Source organism: Vicugna pacos, unplaced genomic scaffold (genome assembly GCF_048564905.1).
Source record: "Vicugna pacos unplaced genomic scaffold, VicPac4 scaffold_19, whole genome shotgun sequence".
Lineage (NCBI taxonomy): Eukaryota > Metazoa > Chordata > Mammalia > Artiodactyla > Camelidae > Vicugna > Vicugna pacos.
Window position 1 is genome coordinate 54,134,021 of NW_027328740.1, and position 22,415 is coordinate 54,156,435.

At 34.9% G+C, this 22,415-nt stretch overlaps 1 protein-coding gene and 1 long non-coding RNA gene across 2 annotated transcripts; both read right to left on the reverse strand.

The window, feature by feature from the left end:
• Positions 1-4,425: 4,425 nt before the first annotated feature.
• On the reverse strand, positions 4,426-10,489 carry LOC140693300 (uncharacterized). Its single transcript, XR_012069020.1, has 4 exons — positions 10,361-10,489; positions 9,917-9,979; positions 7,610-7,694; positions 4,426-4,696 (listed from the first exon to the last, which is right to left on the reverse strand). It is a non-coding gene; the product is annotated as an uncharacterized lncRNA (long non-coding RNA).
• Positions 10,490-12,338: 1,849 nt separating this feature from the next.
• On the reverse strand, positions 12,339-21,885 carry LOC140693204 (N-acetylated-alpha-linked acidic dipeptidase 2-like). Its single transcript, XM_072957220.1, has 9 exons — positions 21,752-21,885; positions 20,177-20,262; positions 19,589-19,709; positions 18,896-18,934; positions 18,227-18,292; positions 17,364-17,427; positions 15,926-15,993; positions 13,840-13,971; positions 12,339-12,446 (listed from the first exon to the last, which is right to left on the reverse strand). The coding sequence occupies exons 3-8, from the start codon at positions 19,703-19,705 to the stop codon at positions 13,924-13,926; spliced, it is 402 nt and encodes a 133-aa protein (XP_072813321.1). The 5' UTR covers positions 19,706-19,709; positions 20,177-20,262; positions 21,752-21,885; the 3' UTR covers positions 12,339-12,446; positions 13,840-13,923.
• Positions 21,886-22,415: the final 530 nt, after the last annotated feature.

A 22,415-nucleotide genomic window follows, 5' to 3' on the forward strand; every position in this document is an offset into this window, starting at 1 on the left:
GCGGGTGTAATGGGAAAGGGGCTGAGAAAGTACTGAGAGTTAAAGAGAAGTGTGTAAAATTACATTATGTTAATTTTTATATTTTAAGTGTGTCAAAGTCAGAGTTTATCATGCTTTTACTTTCTTGTCTTTAAAGGAATGCAATCATTTAGTTTATACTTAAAATATGCTTCTCAGCTTATCTCATTTTCAAGTCAAAATACTGCCACGGTTGACATTTTCTCATAATACAGTGACAATCTTAAACATGTGTGAATATAAACTCATTGAAAAAATCTTGCAGTATTCCATGGTGAGTTGTCTTGTTAAAAATAATATCCAGGCCATTGCTAAATTATTACAAAAATATAAATTTTTTGAAGCACTTTTAGAAGTTCCACGCACAGTGGTATTTTTAAAACACCAACCACTGCATAGTGCTTAAGATCATTTAAGATGAAATATATTCAAACCTAAAACTTTAGAATACTCAAAAGGCAGGGTAATGGCTGCTTTTTCATTGCAAATACATTTTTTTCTTCATAAGTGCAAAATACGAAGGTATTCAGCTAAATTTTGTATATCTTTATTCAAAAGGTGAAATTAGAATATAATCTCCTTATTTTTTATTTTAAGGCTATTTCCCATAAAAATTGGTATTTTTATCTGTAGGACCTTAATTGTCTATTCATTTGTTTTTTTCTTTTCGTTTATTTTCTTTAACAGAGAGTGCATTCTTGTGTCTTGTTAGAGTTTTTAATTCTCCTAACTTATTCCAAGACTTTCTGACACTGATAGTAAATAATGGGAAAGGCCTTATAGTAACTGCATCTTTTCATGTAGTCAGGATTTTTTTTTTTTTGGATAACATTTTTTTTACAATTTCCACTTGGTTCACAATATTATCCCATTATGACAACTCAATAAAAAATTGTAATCTGTTTACACCAAGACACTTATGTCAGCACACTGCTTTTTCTGATATGATTTTACATTAGATTATAATATAATATTTGATTTGATTTACATATAGACTAATACCTATTTTATATATTTACACACATATATGAATATCTGCTAAATGCCATTAATTTGCATGGCGTGGTAGCTGATAACATGTGATCTTTCTGACCATTGGCTATTCTTATGTGTGTCTAACGTACTACTTAGAACAGATACTAGAACATCACACCTCTCATTATACAGTATTTTAAAGGTTATATTTTATTTTACTTATTTTTAAACATTTTTTATTGAGTAATAGTCATTTTACAATGTTATGACAAATTCCAGTGTACAGCACAATTTTTCAGTTATACATGAACTTACATATATTCATTGTCACTTTTTTTTTTGCTGTGAGTTACCACAAGATCTTGCATATATTTAAGATTCCACACATGAGTGATCTCACATGGTATTCCTCTTTCTCTTTCTGTACTGCTCCACCTTGAATAACATTCTTCAGGAGCATCCATATCTCTGCAAATGGCGTTATGTAGTCAGTTTTTGTGGCTGAATAGTATCCCATCATATAAATATCCCACATCTTTATCCAGTCATCTTTTGATGGACATTTTAGGCCGGTTCCATGTCTTAGCTGTTGTAAATAGTGTAGAAAAATCAGCTGAAAACCTTATGGGGGTTCCCTTGTAACTCACTCTTTGTTTTTCTCTTGCTACCTTTAGGATCATTTCTTTATCCTTGAATCTGGCTATCTTGATTAGGATATGCCTTGGTGTGGGTCTGTTTCGGTTCTTCCTGCTTGGGACCCTCTGAGCCTCCTGTGCTTGGATATGATTCCTTCTTTAGGTTTGGGAAATTTTCAGTCATGAGTCCTTCCCATACCTTTTCAATCCGCTTTGTTCTTTTTCCCCTTCTGGAACTCCTATTATGCATACATTGGCACAGTTTATATTACCCCATAGGTCCCGTATATTGTTTGGTTTTTCATTTGTTTTTCTCTCAGCTGTTCTGATTGGGTGCTTTCTGTTGTCCTGTCTTCTAGGTCACTTATTTATTCTTCTGTATTTTCTTGTCTGCTTTGCACAGCCTTTAGGTCAGCTCTCATCTCAGCCAATGAGTTTACTAACCCTACCTAGTTCTCCTTTATAGTTTCTATTTCATTTTTGATACATTTTATATACCTAAACACTATTTCTTTTAGTTCCTTCAGTACTTTGATCACTCTTTTTTGAAATCTTGATCTAATAGACCATCAGTGTCTATTTCTTTGTTCATGCTTTCAGGGGATTTCTCTTGATCTTTTCATTGGGAGTGGTTTCTCTGCTTCTTCACATTGCTCATATCTCTCTGGCACCGTGGCTTAAGGAGTAGCAGTTACCTACTTATCCTGGAGATGGTGTGCCCTTAATGATTTTATCGAGAGGTCTTTGTGTCTTTGCCCTGCTTCATGAACTCAGCTTGCTGTTTCATAGGCCTTCTGTTGGCACCCTCATCTGTGCTGCTCTCAGTGGCTGTTGGCCAGCAGATTGTGCCCCCTCCTAACACTAGTCAGGAGCTGAGCTCTTATCCAGTGGGTGGGCAGGTCACTCCCCCTCCTGATGCCACAGTCAGATGCTGTGCTTGGGGGGAAGCGTGGGCAGATCACACCCCATCCCAGCACTGTGGTCAGGTGCTGTGTTCCTGCCAGGAAGGTGGGTGGCTGCCCACCTGCCCTCTCCTGGTGCTGGTCGCTCCGCTGCTCTGTGCAGCTGCCTGCTCTGCCTCGGGTAGGCGGTCTGTAGGTGGGCTCAGGGAAGACCACGGAACAGCCCCGCCTACGCTCTGTGCCAAATCTGAGCTCCTTGTTTCCCTTGGCGGCACAAGTTCTCTGAGGTGTCAGGGTAGAAAAATCCTCTCTGCCTCAGGCTATAAACAAGTCTCAGTCCTGCCTAAAAGGTTGTGGGGCCCCCACGTGCAGATTCAGGTCTCAGCCCTGCCCCCGCCCGGGCACTATGCACAGGACAAGATGGTAGCTGTGGCTGAGCCCTGCCTCTCTTCTTGCGAGATGTGCCAGTAATGGCACAGGTCTGAGGAGACAAAGGCTTCAGCACCCCTCCCCCCAGGGCACATGCCTGTTTATAGTTTTGTTTACCTTCTGAGTTAAAATTTACCTGACAATGAAATGTATAAATTAGGCTTTTGAGGTTCATCCTTGTATCAGTAGTTGATTCTTTTTTATTGTTGAATTGTATTCCATTGTTTGAATATACTATCATTTGTTTTATCCATTCTCCTACTGATAAATACTTAGGCTTTGGATATCTTTTTTTGCAAGCAAACATTTTTTTTTAAATGCAAATATAATATACATGCTTAAATGTGAACATATCTTAAGTATACAGCTCAGTGATTTTTCACAAAGTAAACACATCTATGTAACCTTCATCCAGTCAAGAAACAGAACATTGCTGTTCCACTTTGGGTTTCTTCCCAGATACTATGTCACCCCTTTGATGGATTCACCATCCTAAATTCAGCCACCATGGATTGGTTTTTTTGCTTTTGAAATTTTTAGTCCCGTACATTCCACTCAACATTATGTAAGATTCATCCACTAGTGTTTTCTGTAAACTAGTATATTTATTTTTATTGCTTTAAAGTATACAACTTGTATGCATGTGCCACCACTTACGGTTATGTATTTATTGTTGACAGGTCTTTGGGTCATTTTCTATTTGGGGCTATAACAAATAGTGATTATGAGAATTTTCTGGATGTCCTTTTGTGCTCAGATGTAGAAGCTTCTGAAGGGTACACAGGGAGTGTGTGTGTGTATATATGTATATGTGTGTGTGTGTATATATGTACACACACACACATATACATATATAACTTTCATTCAAAAAGCCTACTTTCAAAGTATTTGAAAGAATTTATATTCCCACTGGCCATGTGTAAGAGTCCCCATTGCATGTTACCCTCACCAATGCTTCATATCACTTAACAACTAACTATTCTAGTGGATGTCTAATGGTGTTCCAAGTGTGGTTTTAGTACGTATTTTATTATTACTAAAGAGCTCAGCCACTTTTCATAGCTTATTTGGATTTTTCTTTTTGTGTGTGGAGCACCTGTTCAATTTTTTTGCACATTTTAATATTGAGGTTTTGCCTTTTTCTCCACTGGTTTTTGTTCTCTATATGCCCTAGATACAAGTCTTTTGTTGGATATAGGTATAGCAAATATATTTTCCCACCGTGTGGCTTTTCACTTTCTTAATGGTATCTCTTGATAAAAATAATTCTTAATTTTACTGAAGTCCAACTTAAATCTCTTCTTTTATGTTTAGTGCTGTGTCCTGTTTAAGAACTCTTTGCCACTTCAAAGTCATTAAAATATCTCCTACACTATTTTCTAGATGCTTTATTTTGGTGGGGGATTAGGTTATTTATTTTAATGGAGGTACTGGCAGTTGAACCCAAGACCTTATGCATGCTAAGCACACATTCCACCTGAGCTTTACCCTCCCCCAGATGCTTTGCTTTTTGTTTCAAATTTATTAGATTTATAATCTATCTAAAATTACTGTTCATGTATGGTACAGGGTTTAATTCAATACTGTTCCATTGGTCTATATGTCTAACTTTAGGTAGTTATCACATAGACTTAATATTGTTTTATAATAAGTTCTTTAACATTGTTCTTTAATATCAGCTTGGCTATTGTTGGCTCTTCAAGCTTCTCTATGTATTTAGAATCAGCTTGTCAAGTTCTACAAAAAAACAGTAACAACAATTAAGTTTTGGGGATTTTGATGTACATATATAAATCTTTGAATCAGTTGAAGGGGAACTGACATCTTTAAAATGTTGAGCCCTCCAATCCATAAATTTGGATTACCTCCCCTATACTTATTTTTATCACTGCTGTTACAAATTATCACAAATTTTGCAGCTTAAAGCAACACAAACTTATTATTTTATGGTTCTGTAGGTCAAGTCAGGAACAGGTATCACTTGGCTAAAAATCAAGATGTCAGCAGGGCTGTATGCCCTTCTGTAAGTCAAAGGAAGAATATATTTCCTTGTCTTTTCCGGCTTCTAGTGTTCACCCACATTTCTTTACCCATGACCGTTCCTCTATCTTCAAAGCTAACAGCTTTACAGCTTTCTAATCCTTCTTCCAAAGTCATATCTTTCTGACCACATCTGGGAAAGATTTTCAATTTTTAAGGACTCCTGTTGTTAGACTAGGCCAATGTAGATAATCCAGGCTAATCTCCCTGTCTCAGAGTCCTTAACCTGATACATCTGCAAAATCCCCTTTGCCATGTAAAATAACATATTCACAGATTTCAGGATTAGAACATGGATATAGGTAGGGGTCAGTGTGGTGCACTATTCTGTTTATCAAACTGTTTAACATTTCACGCTTTCTGACAAACGTACAAGATAGAAGTTCCTGATCATGTTTAGAATGCTTCCTCTGCAAAATATTGGGCACTGAGTTTATTTGAAAGGACTGAAAATAATATTACCACAGGAATGGTTTCCTAATTCTACTGACATTTACTTACTTTATACTTAAATACCCAAAATGGTCAGCCAGGAGTGGGATCTTGGCAAATAAAATAAAAGTATAATTCAAGCTTTTATCACTGAATTTATTAGCTAATTCTATTTTAGAAACAGACAGAAAATAAAACAATTTAGAGTAAGTCTGCTTACTTATATATTAAGTGAAAATAAAGTTTTAAAAGCATGTCTGAATATGGGATAAAGTGAGCATCATAAAATGTAATGTTAATATTTAGTACCTGGAAATCTCAAACTCCCAATTTATAAACAAGTTCATACTGTATATCACAGGGAACTATATCCAATACTGTTTTGTAGTAACTTATGGTGAAAAAGAGTATGAAAATAAATATATGTATGTTCATGTATGACTGAAGCATTGTGCTGCACACCAGAAATTGACACAAAATTGAAAACTGACTACATATATATATATATATATATATATTTGAAAGGACTGAAAGGACTATATATACCAAGAAAAAAATTAGATTGCTAACCAATAAAAAAATCTGTCAGTAATATTATGCTAGAAACCCTGAGACACAAAAGAAAATTTCAGGCATACATCTGTTTATAGAGTCATAGAAAAATAGTGCCTATGCAAGTCCCTGATAAGCATGAGAAAATAGGAAAGGCAATATAAAAGTTCAAAATGCTTTGCTATGTAAGAGCTGCAAGATGACTCAGACACAAACTTAAGTGGTCAAAATATCTATATAATTAATGATAACATAAAGTAATTGAGGGCATCATTTTAAATGAGATAAAAATAGCTGCTCAATTTTCATATTACTAACCAAGTCATTTATGTTTATAGTAGGTTTATATTATTTTTAAATGTATTTATATTTTATAAAGACATATCAACTTAGATCCTGGCAGATAACTGACAGTGGAGCAACTGATTGATTTAAATGGGCATCACAGGCTTATCAGATTTCATATGCTTTAAATATACATTAGATATTAGCTGTCAGGAAGAGTTCAAATTTCATTTATTCTAACATAGCTGTGCCACAGGCAGGTTACTCTGTATTCACAATGGAGGATCATGATAGATATGAAGATATCAAGCCTTATTGATCTTCATAGGGGTGCTTTTATAAGAAAAGGAGAATAAAATAAAAAAAATCTAAAATACTACTTTTTTTTATAGTGTTCTAACAGTTATATCTTTTATTTTTTAACTGAGTTATAGTCCATTTACAATGTTGTGTCAATTTCTGGTGTACAGCACAATTTTTCAGTCCTTTATGAATATAATTATATTTGTTTTCATATTTTTTCACCATGAGCTACTACAAATTCTTGAATATATTTCCCTGTGTTATACAGTATAAGTTTGTTTATCTATTCTATATATACCTGTCAGTATTTACAAATCTTGAACTTCCAGTCTGTCCCTACTCACACCCCTCCCTCTGTAAAATACTATTAAATCAACATATATTTTTGAAGAATTATGAAAAATGGGAAACTATAAGTTCTTTCTTTAAATTGGAGCAAAGAGAACTACTTTAACTGGGAAAATACTTAAAATCTGGCAAGTTTTATGATTTCATGTTCACCCGACAGCTTTTCTTTCCTCCTTTCTCCTTCAATCTTTATTGGACCTTCTAAAGAATTAAATTACAAAAAAGAAAAAAAGAAAGAAAGAAAGAAAATTAAGAAACAGCTCTGCATCTAAAATAACCTCCTAACTGGAAAGATGGTATACTTTGTGAAAAATTTACAGCTGCCAACTTCTATGTCTTTGTCCACACTGCCTTACTTGTTAGGGAGGGTCTTAAAAAAAAAAGTAAAGAAAAATAGCAAATTATAATGACTTTTACATTTTAAATTCTTTTCTATGTGTCTACAATCTGCTCTATCATGAGTTATTAAGATAAACATTATCAGCTATACTCTACTTTCCTATCATGCACATTGTGACTCTAAGAAGCACCCACGCTCTAACTTACCATCTGCAGGTGGTGTACAGGTTAATGCAGTTCTTTTGACAATATATGGTTTTGTAGTGTAGTTGTCTAACTACTACATAATGGAAAAGATGTAGAACTACTGGTACCACTGCCCTCGGTCTCTGTCATTTACCTTAAACATACCTGGAAAAGTAGATTCAAAAACTCATTGGCAAGAACATTTTTCACACTCCAGATCTGATATTCTTCTAGAGTTAAGATGGCCATTCTGAAAGAGAAACAATATTTAAGAATATCTTAAATCTTCATTTTCTTATATTATTTGAATTAAATTTGTTTTATTAAACTTGCAATGGTCATTAGTCTGAAAGAAAACTAATGATTTAATGTAGATGCTATGTATTCATCTGAAAGTAGGCCAGCAAGAATAAGTTCAAAAGTAACCAAACTCTGAAGTAGTCAGTCATAACGTGGGCAATTTATCACCAAAAATCTTCCTCCAGTAAGACCTGGGAAATAACTCACAGTATCTTCTGGTTCAAGGTGAAGTTTACTAACAGAACCCACAAAAGGTTCTGGGTAGAGAAAAAGGACTATTTACTAACTTTGAAAGCATTTTTCCAAACTCTTTGGATTATGCCCTTTGACCCTAACAATTTTCTAAGATCTTTAAAACATCTGGCAATATTATTAGACTTCTTAAGAGATTTAAAAGAACTAAATATATATAATAAATGAGTATCTATATTAACATTTCCTCAAAATAAAATGTAACATTACTTTCACAAGTTGAGTAAAGCAGTATTTTTTTTTTTTGGTGTCAAAGTGTACCAAAAATTACATTTATATACAGTAGACAATATTTCTCGGCAGGCAAAAATATAACCAAATGCTTCTTACTTCATGTTTTGAACAATCACCTTAACAATCCTAGATGAATAATAATGTTCTTAGCTTTTATTACTTAATTATATTTTTATTATCTAATGATTTATTATTTAATGATATTTAATAATATTTATTATTAATGATATTCATGTATTCATTCAATATATATTACCATTTTTTATAAGAAAAGATTTTAAAGCACTGTGATGGTAATTATTGGCTTTCATGATGCAACTTCCATTGAAGTATATTAACACCAACGTAATGGTACAAAATAATGGGTAATATTGTCACCGTCTAGTCACCAGTGAATATGGGTAATAGGTTTGGTTGAAAGGTCCAAAATCTATTCTAAATTTTTACCATTTCATTATTATGGTTACACGGAGATGGAGCAGCTAAATGATTTTTTTTTTAATGTTCAAAAGTACAGCCATAAGAAGAAACTCGGTCTTATATAAAAATAGACAGCAATGATAACCTCCATACTTATCAAACACCCAGAAGAAAGGCGATGGAAATTGTATCTCTACATAAGGTATTTCCTAATAGAAACTTTCCTGTGTTTCTGTTTTCATATATACTAAATAGAAATGGCTACCTTAGTTTTGGGCAGAAAAGTAAATGAAGACGGTTATCTGAATTGCCAAACAAAGATCAAGCCCTGAAAAATTCATTTCTATTATTTATTTCTATTGAGTGTCAGTTAATAAGACTATGATGATTTCTTCTGGATTTGTGATTGAAAAAAATGTTACTTATTTTTCTAAGCCTGTGTAAGGCCACTATGGTCTACATCCTACCATTTGCAACTTGGTACATGTCAACATTTGAATAGAAAGGGTCAAATTAACTCATATGTGTCTCACATATATGGATTATCTTCAGTTTCACAGGGATACATAGACATTAAGGCAAACCTATTATAATATCTTTAATAAATGTTGTGAAACTAAAAAAATTCAAGGCTTTATTCTTTGTAAAGTACATGCTTGTTTCTGCTATTATACACTTATTCTGGCTGCTATTAAAGAACTTAGGACAGACCCTCACCAATATTATTGAAAAAAAATTTAAAAACTATATACACCACCCAGATTGAGGTGAAAAATAATTTCCATCATCCCAGATGTCCTATGGTCCTTCTCAGTTAACTCACCCATCTCCAAAATCACTATTGTAACACTTATTAACATTAGTTCTGTCTCTGTTCTAGAACTTCATATAAATTAAATTGTACAATGTGTTCTTTTATTGTGGCTTCTTTTGCTCAATATAAGTTTTGTCTTACCATAATGTATTAAACTGGGAGAAGTAAAGATTATAAACTACAGATGACAAGGGCTGTCTCTACTTAATTTTTACAAAATGCCTAGCTTATAAAATATAATGTTTTTATGTAAATAACACTTAATGGAGTTGTTTAAAGGTCGAATAGGCTTTCCTTAGGGACAACTTGGAGTTATTGTAACCACAGGTCCAAATAAGCATTTAGCAGGGATGATGCAGAAGAGATTCAAGTATGTATATGTTACGTATGTATACCAATTCAGAATATAATGTATTTTTAGAAAAGAATAAATTAGTCTCTGCTAGACTCACCTTTGTGGTGTCATGTGCATTCTATGTGTCTTCTACAATGTTGGATAGATCCACAAGTAATTCCTTTAAAACCAGAAACCCAAATCAGTAGTTAGGAAAGAGAAGGTATCATTTTTATTAGACAGTAGCTGAAGTATAAAATATTTTTTCGGTCAAGTTTTTTTTTTTTAATTCCAGAAATAGATTGCTTGTTTACCTTAAAAATTTATAACAATTTTCCAGTGGTTTCATTTTTTTTTTTTACATAATACATTCAGTTTATTAAATTTTCTAAGGCAAATTCTCTTCCCAATTTTGCATCTTTGGCTATGAATATTTTGAGTAGCATAATATAGAACCTAGAAGTAGTAAGAAATCTTTTTCTCAACCTCTTTTAAAAAATTCTTCACTCTATGTTCCTGTTGGAAGTTTACATGCAAGAAGATGTATACAATCAGACTTTACCAGGGTATCATCGGTGCAGTTGTCCTTCCAGACCTCTGTGCAACCACGTGTCTCTCAGTTCAAGCCTAGAGAGAACTCCATCACTCCATCACCGTCAACATCAAATACCTTGAAGCAAACTAAAGAAAAGAAACTCTTATGGAGGAAAATTACTTTTATATTCTGAAGTATAATACATTTTATTACAACCTGTCCTAGTGAAATTACTTAGTTCCTCAAACAACTACATTCTGGATTAAGTTCTTATTTGGAGGAGATTGTGTCATTAAAGTCCTTTGAACTTGTAGGAATTCCTGTACACTTCACAAGTCTCTCTCCTTATATAATTAGCCAGCTTAGAGAACTCTATCCTTCATCTAAATCTAAAGTTAAATTTCTTGCAAACTGAAAAAGAAGGGCCAAGTTACTATACAATATCTCACAGATTTTGAGAAGGTAATTCAAGCTTTAAAATTAATTTCTAATATTTATAACTGACCACTTCAGAGTTGATTCTTACAATGCTGAAAATATTCCATCTACACTAAGAATCAACAAAAAGCTGGTACAGTCAGCTCCCCGTATCCATTGGTTCTGCATTCACAGGTATAAACAATAGATCAAAAGTATATATATATATATATATAAATTTTCCCAGAAAGTTCTCAAAAGCAAAACTTGAATTTGCTATGCACTGACAACTATTCACATATCATTTACATTGTATTTACAAATAATTACATTTTATTAGGTACTAAAAGTTATCTAGAGATGATTTAAAGTATACAAGAGGATGTGCATAGATTATATGCAAGTACTATGCCATTTTACATAACGACATGAGCATCCATGGACTTGGTATCTGAGGGGGTCTCAGAACCAATCCTCAGCAGATAATGAGAGATGACTGTATAAAGATTTTGCCTCTCCAATGTAATTAATGTGCACCCAATACTTTTGCCTAAGAACAATTTCAAATCTTCAATGAAGTTTATATACAACAAGCTAAAAACCCAAAGTATCAGCACTTTGCTAATTAACAACAATATCAGCAAAATTGCTAGTTAGTCTAGTTGGTTAACTTCCACTAGTCCACTGGCAAAAAAATAAATTTAAAAAAAATTTAAGACAACAATTACCCTCAATTGAGAAACAAAGACTTCAGCCTCTTTAATACCAGAACTTTAATGTGAACAAATAATCTATCACAAAGTCAGGTTAGAGTAATGGCATACTATCAGGGAAGATAAAAGAAATCTAAATTTTTAAGATTAAATAATTATCTACTTCACACACCCATGTAATAATTATGCTATTAAGTTAACTGAGTGCATCACATTACAACATTACTAAAGAATATTGAACTATTAAGTATCATACCCAAAATATGCAGTATTTGTGAAGCTGTATTTTAGAAAGATGCAGAGATAATGACCCTAATGAATATGTAAGAATTAGGTTCCAATTAAATGTAAACTGCTGCATTTTCCCAAACAAATATGGTTAAGATTTAGGTATGTAATATGCTTATAAATTATGCCATAATATTTTAGTAAGGTTTAAAAGATAAATTTAGTATTTAATAAAATTGTTTTATCATAAATTTAATTTTGCTAATAAAATATCAATATACATAGTGATAGAAAATAAGTTGGAATTCAAGTTAAGCAAGACAAATTTTCTATATAGACTATGAGAAAATATTTTCTATATGCTTAACATTTTCAAACACATCATGACTGATGTAGTTCATTTATCATGAATTGTACATTTATCTGGAAAATCAACCATCATTAATAACAAAGATCTTAAATTACTCCACAGTAAAAAAGAATAGATGATTGAAATTTTACACTGACCTCAGTAAAACCTTAGCAAGAGATTGCTGTTTGCAAAAGGGATGAAAACTCAAGCCTTAAACAGATGATTTTTTACATGAATGGATGCTAATTTTTTTCTCTGTATAGCTTCCAAATTTTGTGATGTTTAACACACTTATATTTCTGTCTTTCAGCCAGAGGTCCTCTGCAACAAGCTGATAGCCCACAGGATATCTCCTTAAAATCTATGTGGCTGTCATGATTTTCACCAAAAGCATTAAATAAACCTGTAAAATAGGAATACAGACAGAATAAATCACTGCCAACCAACTTCCTGTTAATAATGACATGCCTATGAAAGGAGGCATGACTCGCATAAACTGATTTAGTTTTTAAAAGTTATCAGTAGTTTCCACTGTCTTAGGAAGTTTCCCCCCCCTCGGCATAATTATAACCAAAATTTAACTTCCTAGAAGAAAATACTATCATTTAGTGTTTGGTTTTGTCTGTATACCTGTCTCTACCTTACATTAATTCCAAAAGTCAAAAGTGATTGTAGAATGTAAAAAATAAAAATGTATTTTAAAAATTTAACTGGAAAAATGTCAGAGACCACAATTATCCTAATTTGGAAAGACTAAGAAGAAAAAGGAAAAAAGAAGAAGAAAAGTTGAACTCTATCAAAGATATACTGTGTTGTTATTAAAGAGCTTCATACAGCTCCTTCATGAAGCAAAGAAAACTAACACACTATATTATAAGAGACAGAAATTCTGTACTGCAGTCTTCATTGTACCACTTAATCTGTATAACTAAATATATTAAATTTCAGAAATAAAGGGCAATTTATAATCTAATCCTGTGGTTTTTAAACTTTTCATAAAAAATAAATGGAATCATTTTATTTTCAAATGAAATGATTTCTCAATCTCTAATTATAAAAAGGTAAAAACATAACTGCACTGCTGAAGTGGAAACCCTGTCTGTTCTAGCTCCCCTAACAAATAAATATTTCTAAAACACACTAGAAACCTGAAGAATACAGACTGTCTATTTCAAGAATCTAATTCTGTGCCCTCAAAGAGCAGAAAATTGAAGCTAAGAAGTAGTTAAATGACTTGCTAAAAGTAAGAAATTTTTTTTAAAAAGGTCTGAATCAGAAGAAGAACCCAAGCTTTCAGATTTCAAATACAGTTTTTGTGATTATCACCCACAACTGCTCCTTGTAAACCTCATTTAAAAAAATATATATATATATATATATATATCTCCTCATATATATATATATGTAATTATAGTAGTGAAAAGTTTAGAGCTAAGTGGGGACCTTAGAGATGGTCTAGTGGTTTCTTAATTTTTTAAGGGTGGGGGAAGTATACAGCAGTGGAACCTTCTTCTATATAAAAGAAATACAATAGACACTCCTCAGCTGAGGAAGAGGTGGGGTCATGTGTGGAAGCTAGGGCTTTGCCTATTCAGTGTCCACCACCCTGACCCTGCACCAGATGCTGAGGTACCACACTGGAGCACACTTTCATAATGATTGTCTTGGTCAAACTGATTTTATATATGAGAATATTCAAGTGCAGAAAGGTAAACCGACTTACACAAGGCTCCAAAGGTGGAACAAGGCTCAGGTGTTTAGCAAAGAACATTTGTAGAAAATAGAAGGATTCCCACCTTCACTCAGAGATGGACGAATTGGTGGTGAAGCCAATGGGCCAAATGTCTCTAAATCAAATAATCCAGTTCGGGATTGAGCCCTCAGCAACCAATAGCATTTCTCCAGATGAATGATGTCTGATTCTTCCACTGACAATCAAATCAAACAAGATTATAAAATCTCACTCTTCTCTTCTGGACAATTAATTAGTTCATCCTGATAATGTAACTTCTAAATATACATTTTAATTTCCCAGTTAAACTGTTAAAAAACTACCTAAAACAAAAACTCTGAAAGACAAATATATTGTATCTAAAGTGGCATGAAAATTAAAATCAAATTAACATAAAAGAGGCTTTAGAATGGGAAAAAATTTACAATTTCCCATTAAGAAGGCTGTTTAATTCCAACATGTAAAATAATAAACTAAGATACTTATTTTTTGCTTCCCACACTTTTATCTGTATACCCTTTGGTGATTTTAATCTCTATCTTGGATTTGAAAATTCTTGATCATAGTCTCTCCTGGCTACACAGGTAACACACTAATAGCAGAAACTATGTTTGATTTATCCTGTCACTATGGTAACCACTTACACATTTAATACTTATTAAATAAATGTACAAAGGGGATAGACCTAAGCTTCTCCTTCTTGGCCCTAAAATTCTTACTACCCCTCCTATAAAGGCAGGAGCCTCCTCTGTAGGACAGAGAGTAAATGTATCTCATGAGAAGGATTCCCCAACAAGGGCTGTCTTTTCAGCGTGCTTTTAGATGTTTTTATGGGACATTTCAATAAAAGGATCAAGGACCTAAGCTTCCCAGTATGGTGGGCGTTGTGATGGGCATGGGAGGATGCTCACTTAGGAGGATGAGATGTTAAAGACACTAACAGTGAAAAGGACAGGGCAAGATGAAGGGCGATTGGGAAACAGGACCACAGGGATGTGACATCTACTTCCCACTGTCATCTAAGTGATACCTACTTGAAAGAAACATTTCTACAGTTAAATTCTATAATAGGGGGTTATTTAAATGAAGCACACATATACTCAATGAGTAGATCACATGATTTTTAGAGATTCAGAGTGCAGTAGCATTTTCAGAGTACTTTTTACATCAATAACTATTATTTATAAATTAATGTGTGCTAAACAAGTATGTGGAATTATTTCCATTTTGCTTTTAGACTTACTACAGCTTAACGTATTCACTGCACTGATACAGAGTAATTTTTCTAATGAATAAAAATGATAATGTACAACATTGTTAAAGATTCTTTAATTTCACCATCACCAGATTTATGAACATTTAGGCCTATGTGTCAGGCCCCATTTCTTACCAGCTTTTTCACCAGCACCTTACATTGAGGTTATATTGCATTACCCAGAGGTCAGGAAATGTTCTTTCACACATCCACATCTTTATTAGGTCCTGTGTCCTCTGAGGAGAAACATTCTCCCCACTTTCACATCCTTCCATTTTACAGCCTAACCACTAATCCTTCTCTAAACACCTTCTAATGATTTCCAACCTCACCAGCTACACCAGGATTTTAACTTCTCTCTTCTGCAACTGTCCTCCACTGTATATAGTATCCAATATTCAAGTGAAGTATGAGTCCTCATTTACAGGTCTGTGGCCTCTCTAGATTACAAAGTATTTGGATTCAGTAACCTTGTCCTTTTATCACTTTTGCTGCTAGAGTTCCTTTCATAGGAACTGATACATAGTAACCACACAATAAATACTTCCTGAATGAATGAATGAATGAATAACCAAGGCAATCTTCACAGCCAAGGCTTCCCCAACCCAGGTCAGTATTCTTTCTGTTATATCAAAGAGACTCTGCCCCATGAAACAATAGACCCTGCACATTTTAACAAATGTATACAATTATTAGGAACTATTATTAGAACAGAGACTAGCACTACTGTTCTCATAGTTATGTCACGTAAGTAGTGTATTAAAGCTCGTTCTGATTTCTTGTTTATACAAATCAGCTATGTCTGTCACCAGTTTAAATATTAGTAATTTAGAAAACAAAAGTTAATTGATTTATCTACTCATCAGAAATCATTACAACAGATCTATTTACATACCTCTTTTGTCAGTTTATATACCAACTGGAAAAGAAGGGGTGTACAGTCAACTCTGAGAGTATAATTGCCTGCAAAATAAATAAGAGAGAATTTTAATACCTCCAAATGGACTACAAACCTGTATTTAATTCTAACTTTATTTTCTAATTATAAACAATATATAACAGATTTCAAATTCAAGGCATCATTCCTGGAGAATTAAAAATAGGGTGGACCTTACAGATTATCATATTCAGTGAAGTATGTCAGACAGAGAAAGGCAAATATCACATTCTATCACTTATATGTGGAATGTAAACAAACAAAAAAATGATACAAATGAACTTATTTACAAACCAGAAATAGACTCATGACATAGAAAAGAAACTATGGTTACCCAAGGGGAAAGGGGGAAGGGAAGAGATATGTTAGGAGTTCAGGATTAACAGATATACACTATTATATATGAAACAGATAACCAACAAGGACCTACTGTATAGTACAGGGAATTATATTCAGTATCTTATAATAACCTATAATGGAAAAGAATCTAAAAACAATGTATATGTATATGTATATGTATATGTATATGTATATGTATATGTATATGTATATGTATATTTATATAACTGAGTAACTTTGCTGTACACCTGAAACTAATATTACAAATCAAATGTACTTCAGTAAAAAGAAATAAATAAAATTTTAGAATAGATAGATAGGTAGGGAGATAAATAGACAGACAGGCAGACAGTCTGGCTAAAACTAAAACACAAGGTGGAAATAACTCTTCAAGAGCCAGAGAGGCTGCAGCACACACTCAGGATAGGAGACTGCAGAGGCGGACTCTGCTGCTAAGGCTGCAGCTCCTGCAGTAAAAGGGTCATTGCTCATTACGGCAGCAGTACCTAGGGTTCTTTGGCAAAGGAAGTGGTAAGGCCATAATGTTCATGTTTTTATTCATTCATTCAATTCAATATGAAGACTTTAGACTAGAGCATGTCAGTAACTAACATGTGTCCTGTGACACTTACCTAGAAATAACCATAATACGATGAAAGCCTACAGATGCACATGCCACAAGTCAGGGTCAAAAGGAAGTCTGTAGTGGGTGCTTATTTCAGAGTTGTTCCAATACATACAGGAACTATTTCTGTATGAAATATTTTAGTCCAACTTTTAAAAATAGCTCCACAGGAAGAATGTCAAAAGTACTAAAGTTTTAAGTAGTAATCCAAGATAGGCAAATGGTAAATATACTAAAGAAATTAGGATCAATAGCTTAGTTATGAATCATATTGATTCATTTGAATCATAATAATGTTCTCTCTGGTAAAATGGAGAAATGGAGTTATTATTGAGGCATCTCATAGAAAGAGGATAATCCTAGTTTATGAGTTGGAGTTGATAGACTTAAATACTGGTATACTATTTAATGACAATCTGAAATAAAATTTACCTTCTGTGTATGAGTCTGCATTGATATATGCAACCTCTCTCTCCTGGAGTGTTATCACATTCTCCTGTAGTTGAAGCAAAGCAGTCACTTAACTCACAGCGTTTACAATTTTGGAAATACAAGCAAAACAAATTAATTCAGTAAAAGAGTGGTTTGCAGATACCATTATAAATCAAACACCTATGCTTTTGACCATAATTTTAAGAAAATGCTATTAACTGGTTGATAATATTAATGCAATTAAAACAAGAAAGAAAAATATTAGTGATGCTGTAGCCACTGTTCATAGCAACAGCAGGGAGACCCAGAGGAAAACTGCCCCTGATACCCTGCACCATAATATGAAGGGGGAAGGCTCGGAGACGCTCAGCCTCACCCTGGATCTACTGGAAGAGGACTGCTCAAAATAAGGCCTGGAAATCTGTATTTTTAAAAGGTGTCTCTGGAAATCCTTACAGACATTAAAGTATGAGATCCCTTGATGTTGGGGATCCAAGTAACTTTACCATATTAAAAGTGAGGAAGTTGGAAATTTGATTTATCAAGAATTTTTTGAAAGAGAAGATATTGATGAAAAAGAAAAATATAGGAGGGGAGGATAGAGAAAAAAACTAGAGGGAGAGAAGAGTGGCTATTAGGACAAAGACAAGACATTTCTCACACATACATGCACACACGCACACACATTCTAGAAAAATACAGCAGAAGAAGACTAATGCCATCACACAACATGGGAATATGCAGAGAGAACTCTTTTCTTCTCTCTGTTTCTCTCTCTCTCTCTAGCTTGCTACCTTATAAAAGCAGTTACAGTAAAAACATTTAAAGCTGTGAGTGGTCATCCCACAAATGAGAATTTTCACCTCTGCACTTGACCACATGGGATAGATGACAGCTGATTCTGCTGCAGAGTTTCCATTATGACAGAGCTACAGTAGAAATAAAAAAGATTCCTTAATTATATGTAAAGGTAAATGTGCTGCTGAATATGATCAAGAAGCTAGTAGAAAATGGGAAACAATATTCAAATTGTCTTTTAACTCACATGAATTTAAATTAATGCAAGGCATATTATCTTGTATCTTGGATTTATTTTATCTGTATTTTAAGCTGCTTAAATTATAAAAAGACACATGTATTTCTATATACATGTATTCACAAGAAATTACATATTTCTAAAAGTAAATGACCTTAATGAATAAGCTCTGATTCATCTAAATAAGTGTATTATGAAATGCATGTTCATAACAACAACATAATAATAAGACTTTGCCATATAAATGGAATCAAATGTGATACAAGTAACTGTGATTTTATTCCCATACTTATTTGATTCATATTATTATTTTAAAGTATGCAGAAATGAGTCAGAAGGAAAGCATTTTAAAAACCATTCACAATAATAAGAAAGATATGACATTCTTTAAATCAATTCTATAAAATTTGGACTCATAAATGATGAACAAAACAGAGGATAGTCACAGGAAACTGCTTTTTGGTGCGCCTGCCTTTAAAAAAATACACAAGCCTACCTTGAACATGTAAGAACTTAGAGTTACTGGACAGAGAGCCTAAGGGAAGAAGATGAAAGAAGGGGGTCTATGAGAGACACTTTAAAATAAAGCATTAAGAGCCAGTGACAAATGAAAATTAATCATAATTGAATTAAAAATAAATCCTTGAAATTTTAGAGTAATTCAATTTACAAAATCATTGTATTACACTTCCCAACCAGGCAGTTTTGTAAATGGTAAAATATACCTATGGTTACAATTTAGTGTTGAATCCATAAAGGAGAGACTATAATCAGAGTATAGTCACCTAAAAAGAGCATGTTGTTTTCCTGGATAGAAGAAATCCAAGGAAACTTTAAAAACTTGAAAATTAATGCCAAGGATCTAAATCAGATTTTCAATAGGCTAATTCACTTGTCAGAAGCAGCTTCCTAGGTTTGACTATTTTCTGAGCTTTCAGATTTTACTTACTTATCACAAAACCAATATAAATAGAAACTAAAATATTTTAAAATAATGAAAAAATTGGTTTGTGCTTAGTAATTAAGAGGTTGTTCTGTTTTGCCAAACTGATGTAAAAGCAAAAACAAACTCTATTTCTTAAATTTTCTTGTTTTTATCCAAGTTAAAACAGTATCAGGTAATGGAACACATCTGTGATTACCCTGAGATACATGTTGACCAAGAAGATATGTTTACTGTCTTAGTTACCTCAGCCCATTTGTGGAACCCAGAAGTCCAAATTTTTCTGCATCCCAGCTGGCAAAAATGGCAGTTCTTCTCAGTCTTCAGCTTGTAATCATTGTTAACATACATGGTTAGGTACATCTGCCTAAAAACAAAGGAAAATTCACTGAAGTCACTTTCTGTCATCACTTGCCATGGAAACATTATTTACCTCTACTAATCAGTTTTCCAAAATTCTGGACAACTTCTTATAAATCAGCAGTTCCACTGGTTAGGTCAATACCTCCAAATACCAAGAAGTCCTAATGATCTCCCAGAATAACACATCTGTCTGGAAAGGAAGGCATTCAAAAGAATGACAACTTAGAATGTATTATAAAGAGCAGTAATTTATGTTTTTAAATTAAACTTCCTCCTGCTTGAGTTTCCTCCATAGAAAACCATCAAGGTAGTGTCTCCTTTTAGAATTTACCTTTTTTTCCCCACATTTAATTATATCACATCAACCAGGAAAAAAATATTAAGAGTTGATTAAGATTTACCTTCTCTTACTCCAGTAATCTTTGTAAAAACAAAATGTTTTAAGACATTTTAAAAAATTCACCAACTCACCAAGTTTCACAGATCCTCAGGTAGTTCTGATTACATCATAAATGCTTGTGACTTTCTTGAAGTTATGAACATGCATTTTAACCTTCCTAGAATTTCACAAAGGGAACAAATTACTTCACATACAGCATTATGTCTAACAGGTTCCTTCCAATGTTTTATTATAAGTCTCAGAAATACAGAAAACTGTTTAATAGGATGATAAATTCCCATATGCCCACCACCTAAATTCAATCATTGTTAATACTGTTGAACTATTTGCAAGCGAGTTGCGCAAATCATGACAGTTCTCTCCTATGTATTTAAGAATGCACCTTACGGTGAAATCAAATAAAAAAATCAGTATTTTATATTTTTCCTCCCTCATAGCTCTATTGTTGGTATTTATTTAAACTCCAAAATTATTACTCAACATGAAAAAGAATCTTGTTCTTAGCAATTTTTTTTTTAAAAAAAATGTGTATTTTTCCATTTAGAGCTCAAATCAATTAAGGGATATAAGCCCCAGGTGCTTTTTTTTTGATATTTTGACCAGGGAAGATTTCTGTTTCTGACTTTTCTCTTAAACTGTTACTGAAGCTACATGCTCTGTTTTCCTTGTGTCTGTATGTATCTGTTGATAAATCACATTTTTCATTGTGTACCTCTAGAGGGTATTAATACATGAGATAATAAAGTCTCCTATGTTAAAAGAACTCTGTTCTAATTGAGTTAAATAAACACTTTTTTAAAATTCTTATAAAATAAAACTGAACTTCTAATACCTTAAGAGTTCTGAAATTTTAAAACAAGCTTCTTACAGAACTTATAAAATACTTGCAGAATCCAAGTTCAAATTGCTAAGGCAAATCATTAATAAACAAGGCTCATTCAACCATTTTAGTTTAATAAAAAAACAGCTATCTCCTCTCTGATTCATCAGTGTGAAGTTTCCCTTTCCCTCTACATTTCAAGCCAGTCAAACTAAAGTTCTGATCATGCCATGCTCTTTCCCAGCCCTTCACAAGCTGTCGTCTGCAGCTGGCGTTTACTGCCTGTCTTGATTCCGTGGAAAACTTACTGTTTGTGTAAAATTAAGCTCAATGAGCACATGTTCTGTGGTCATGCCTCCTTAATACCAGAACTGTCTGGGGTTAGTAACGGTAACGACTATGATGGTAAGCGCACTGGGCCATGTAGCAGTTACGCGTTCACCACTGTGACCACTTAACCCTCCCCCGCAGAAGTGACCGGTGAACTTCGCTCCTTTCCCACTTCTCTCCTACTCCTTCCCTTAAGTTAACCTAGTATTTTGCATGCAGTGTTTTGACAGTTATCTGAAACACTGTTTTAAACCGTCAGTTGAAAAGGGAAGACAAAATGTTACACCTGGCCCAGAGGAGGAGAGGGGTGGGGAGTGGCTCAGAGGAAGTCAAACAGGACGCGCGGCCTCGGATCACAACACAGCCCCGTTCCTTCCCGAGTTTCGCAGCCGGGAAAGCAGAGGCGTGGGGCCCGGACAGCATCGGGGCCTTCGTGGGAGGCCGAGGGAGGGACGGAGACCCGCGCAGGGTTGGGGAGGGGCCCGCAGGAACTCACCGTCTGTGCAGCGGCTCCTAACCCACAGCTGGGCGGGCGGCGGTGGCGGTTGAGGCGGCGGTGCCGGCTGAAGGGGCTGAGGCGGCAGCAGTGGAGGTACCGGCTAAGGGGGCTGAGTCGGCGGTGGCGGCGGTGCCGGCTGAAGGGGCCGAGGCGGCGGCGGCGGCGGTGCCGGCTGAAGGGGCTGAGTCGGCGGCGGCGACGGCTGCTGGAAGGACTTGAGGGACTCGAAGGCCTTCACCATCTTTTCCAGGGTCGCCATGGCGGCCTCCCGCCACGCGGGGACAGCCCCCGGAGTCGCCGATCCGACCGGCGGCTCCGGTCAGCAGCGGTGGCAGTGAACGGGGCTCGGGGCCGCCAGCAGGTGCGGACCCCAAGCGCGCGGCCATCTTGGAGCCGTTCAGACAGTCCCCGCGTCCCTGCGTCCTGCCACACTCGGCCGGTGGGGCGAGGCCGGGCCGCGGGATTCACAGCCGGAGGCAGCGGCTTCCGCCAATGGCTGCCTCGCTCGCCCCTTGGGCTCAAAGAGCCGCCACGGCTGCTGGAGTTACTGCCGTTCTTCCCGGCGAGGGACGGGGGGTACTGCACGGGGATCGGGAGGGCGGTTCGGGGGCGGGGTTGCAAGGCACGGCGAGGAGGGTGGGGAGGGCGGGTGACTTGTGAT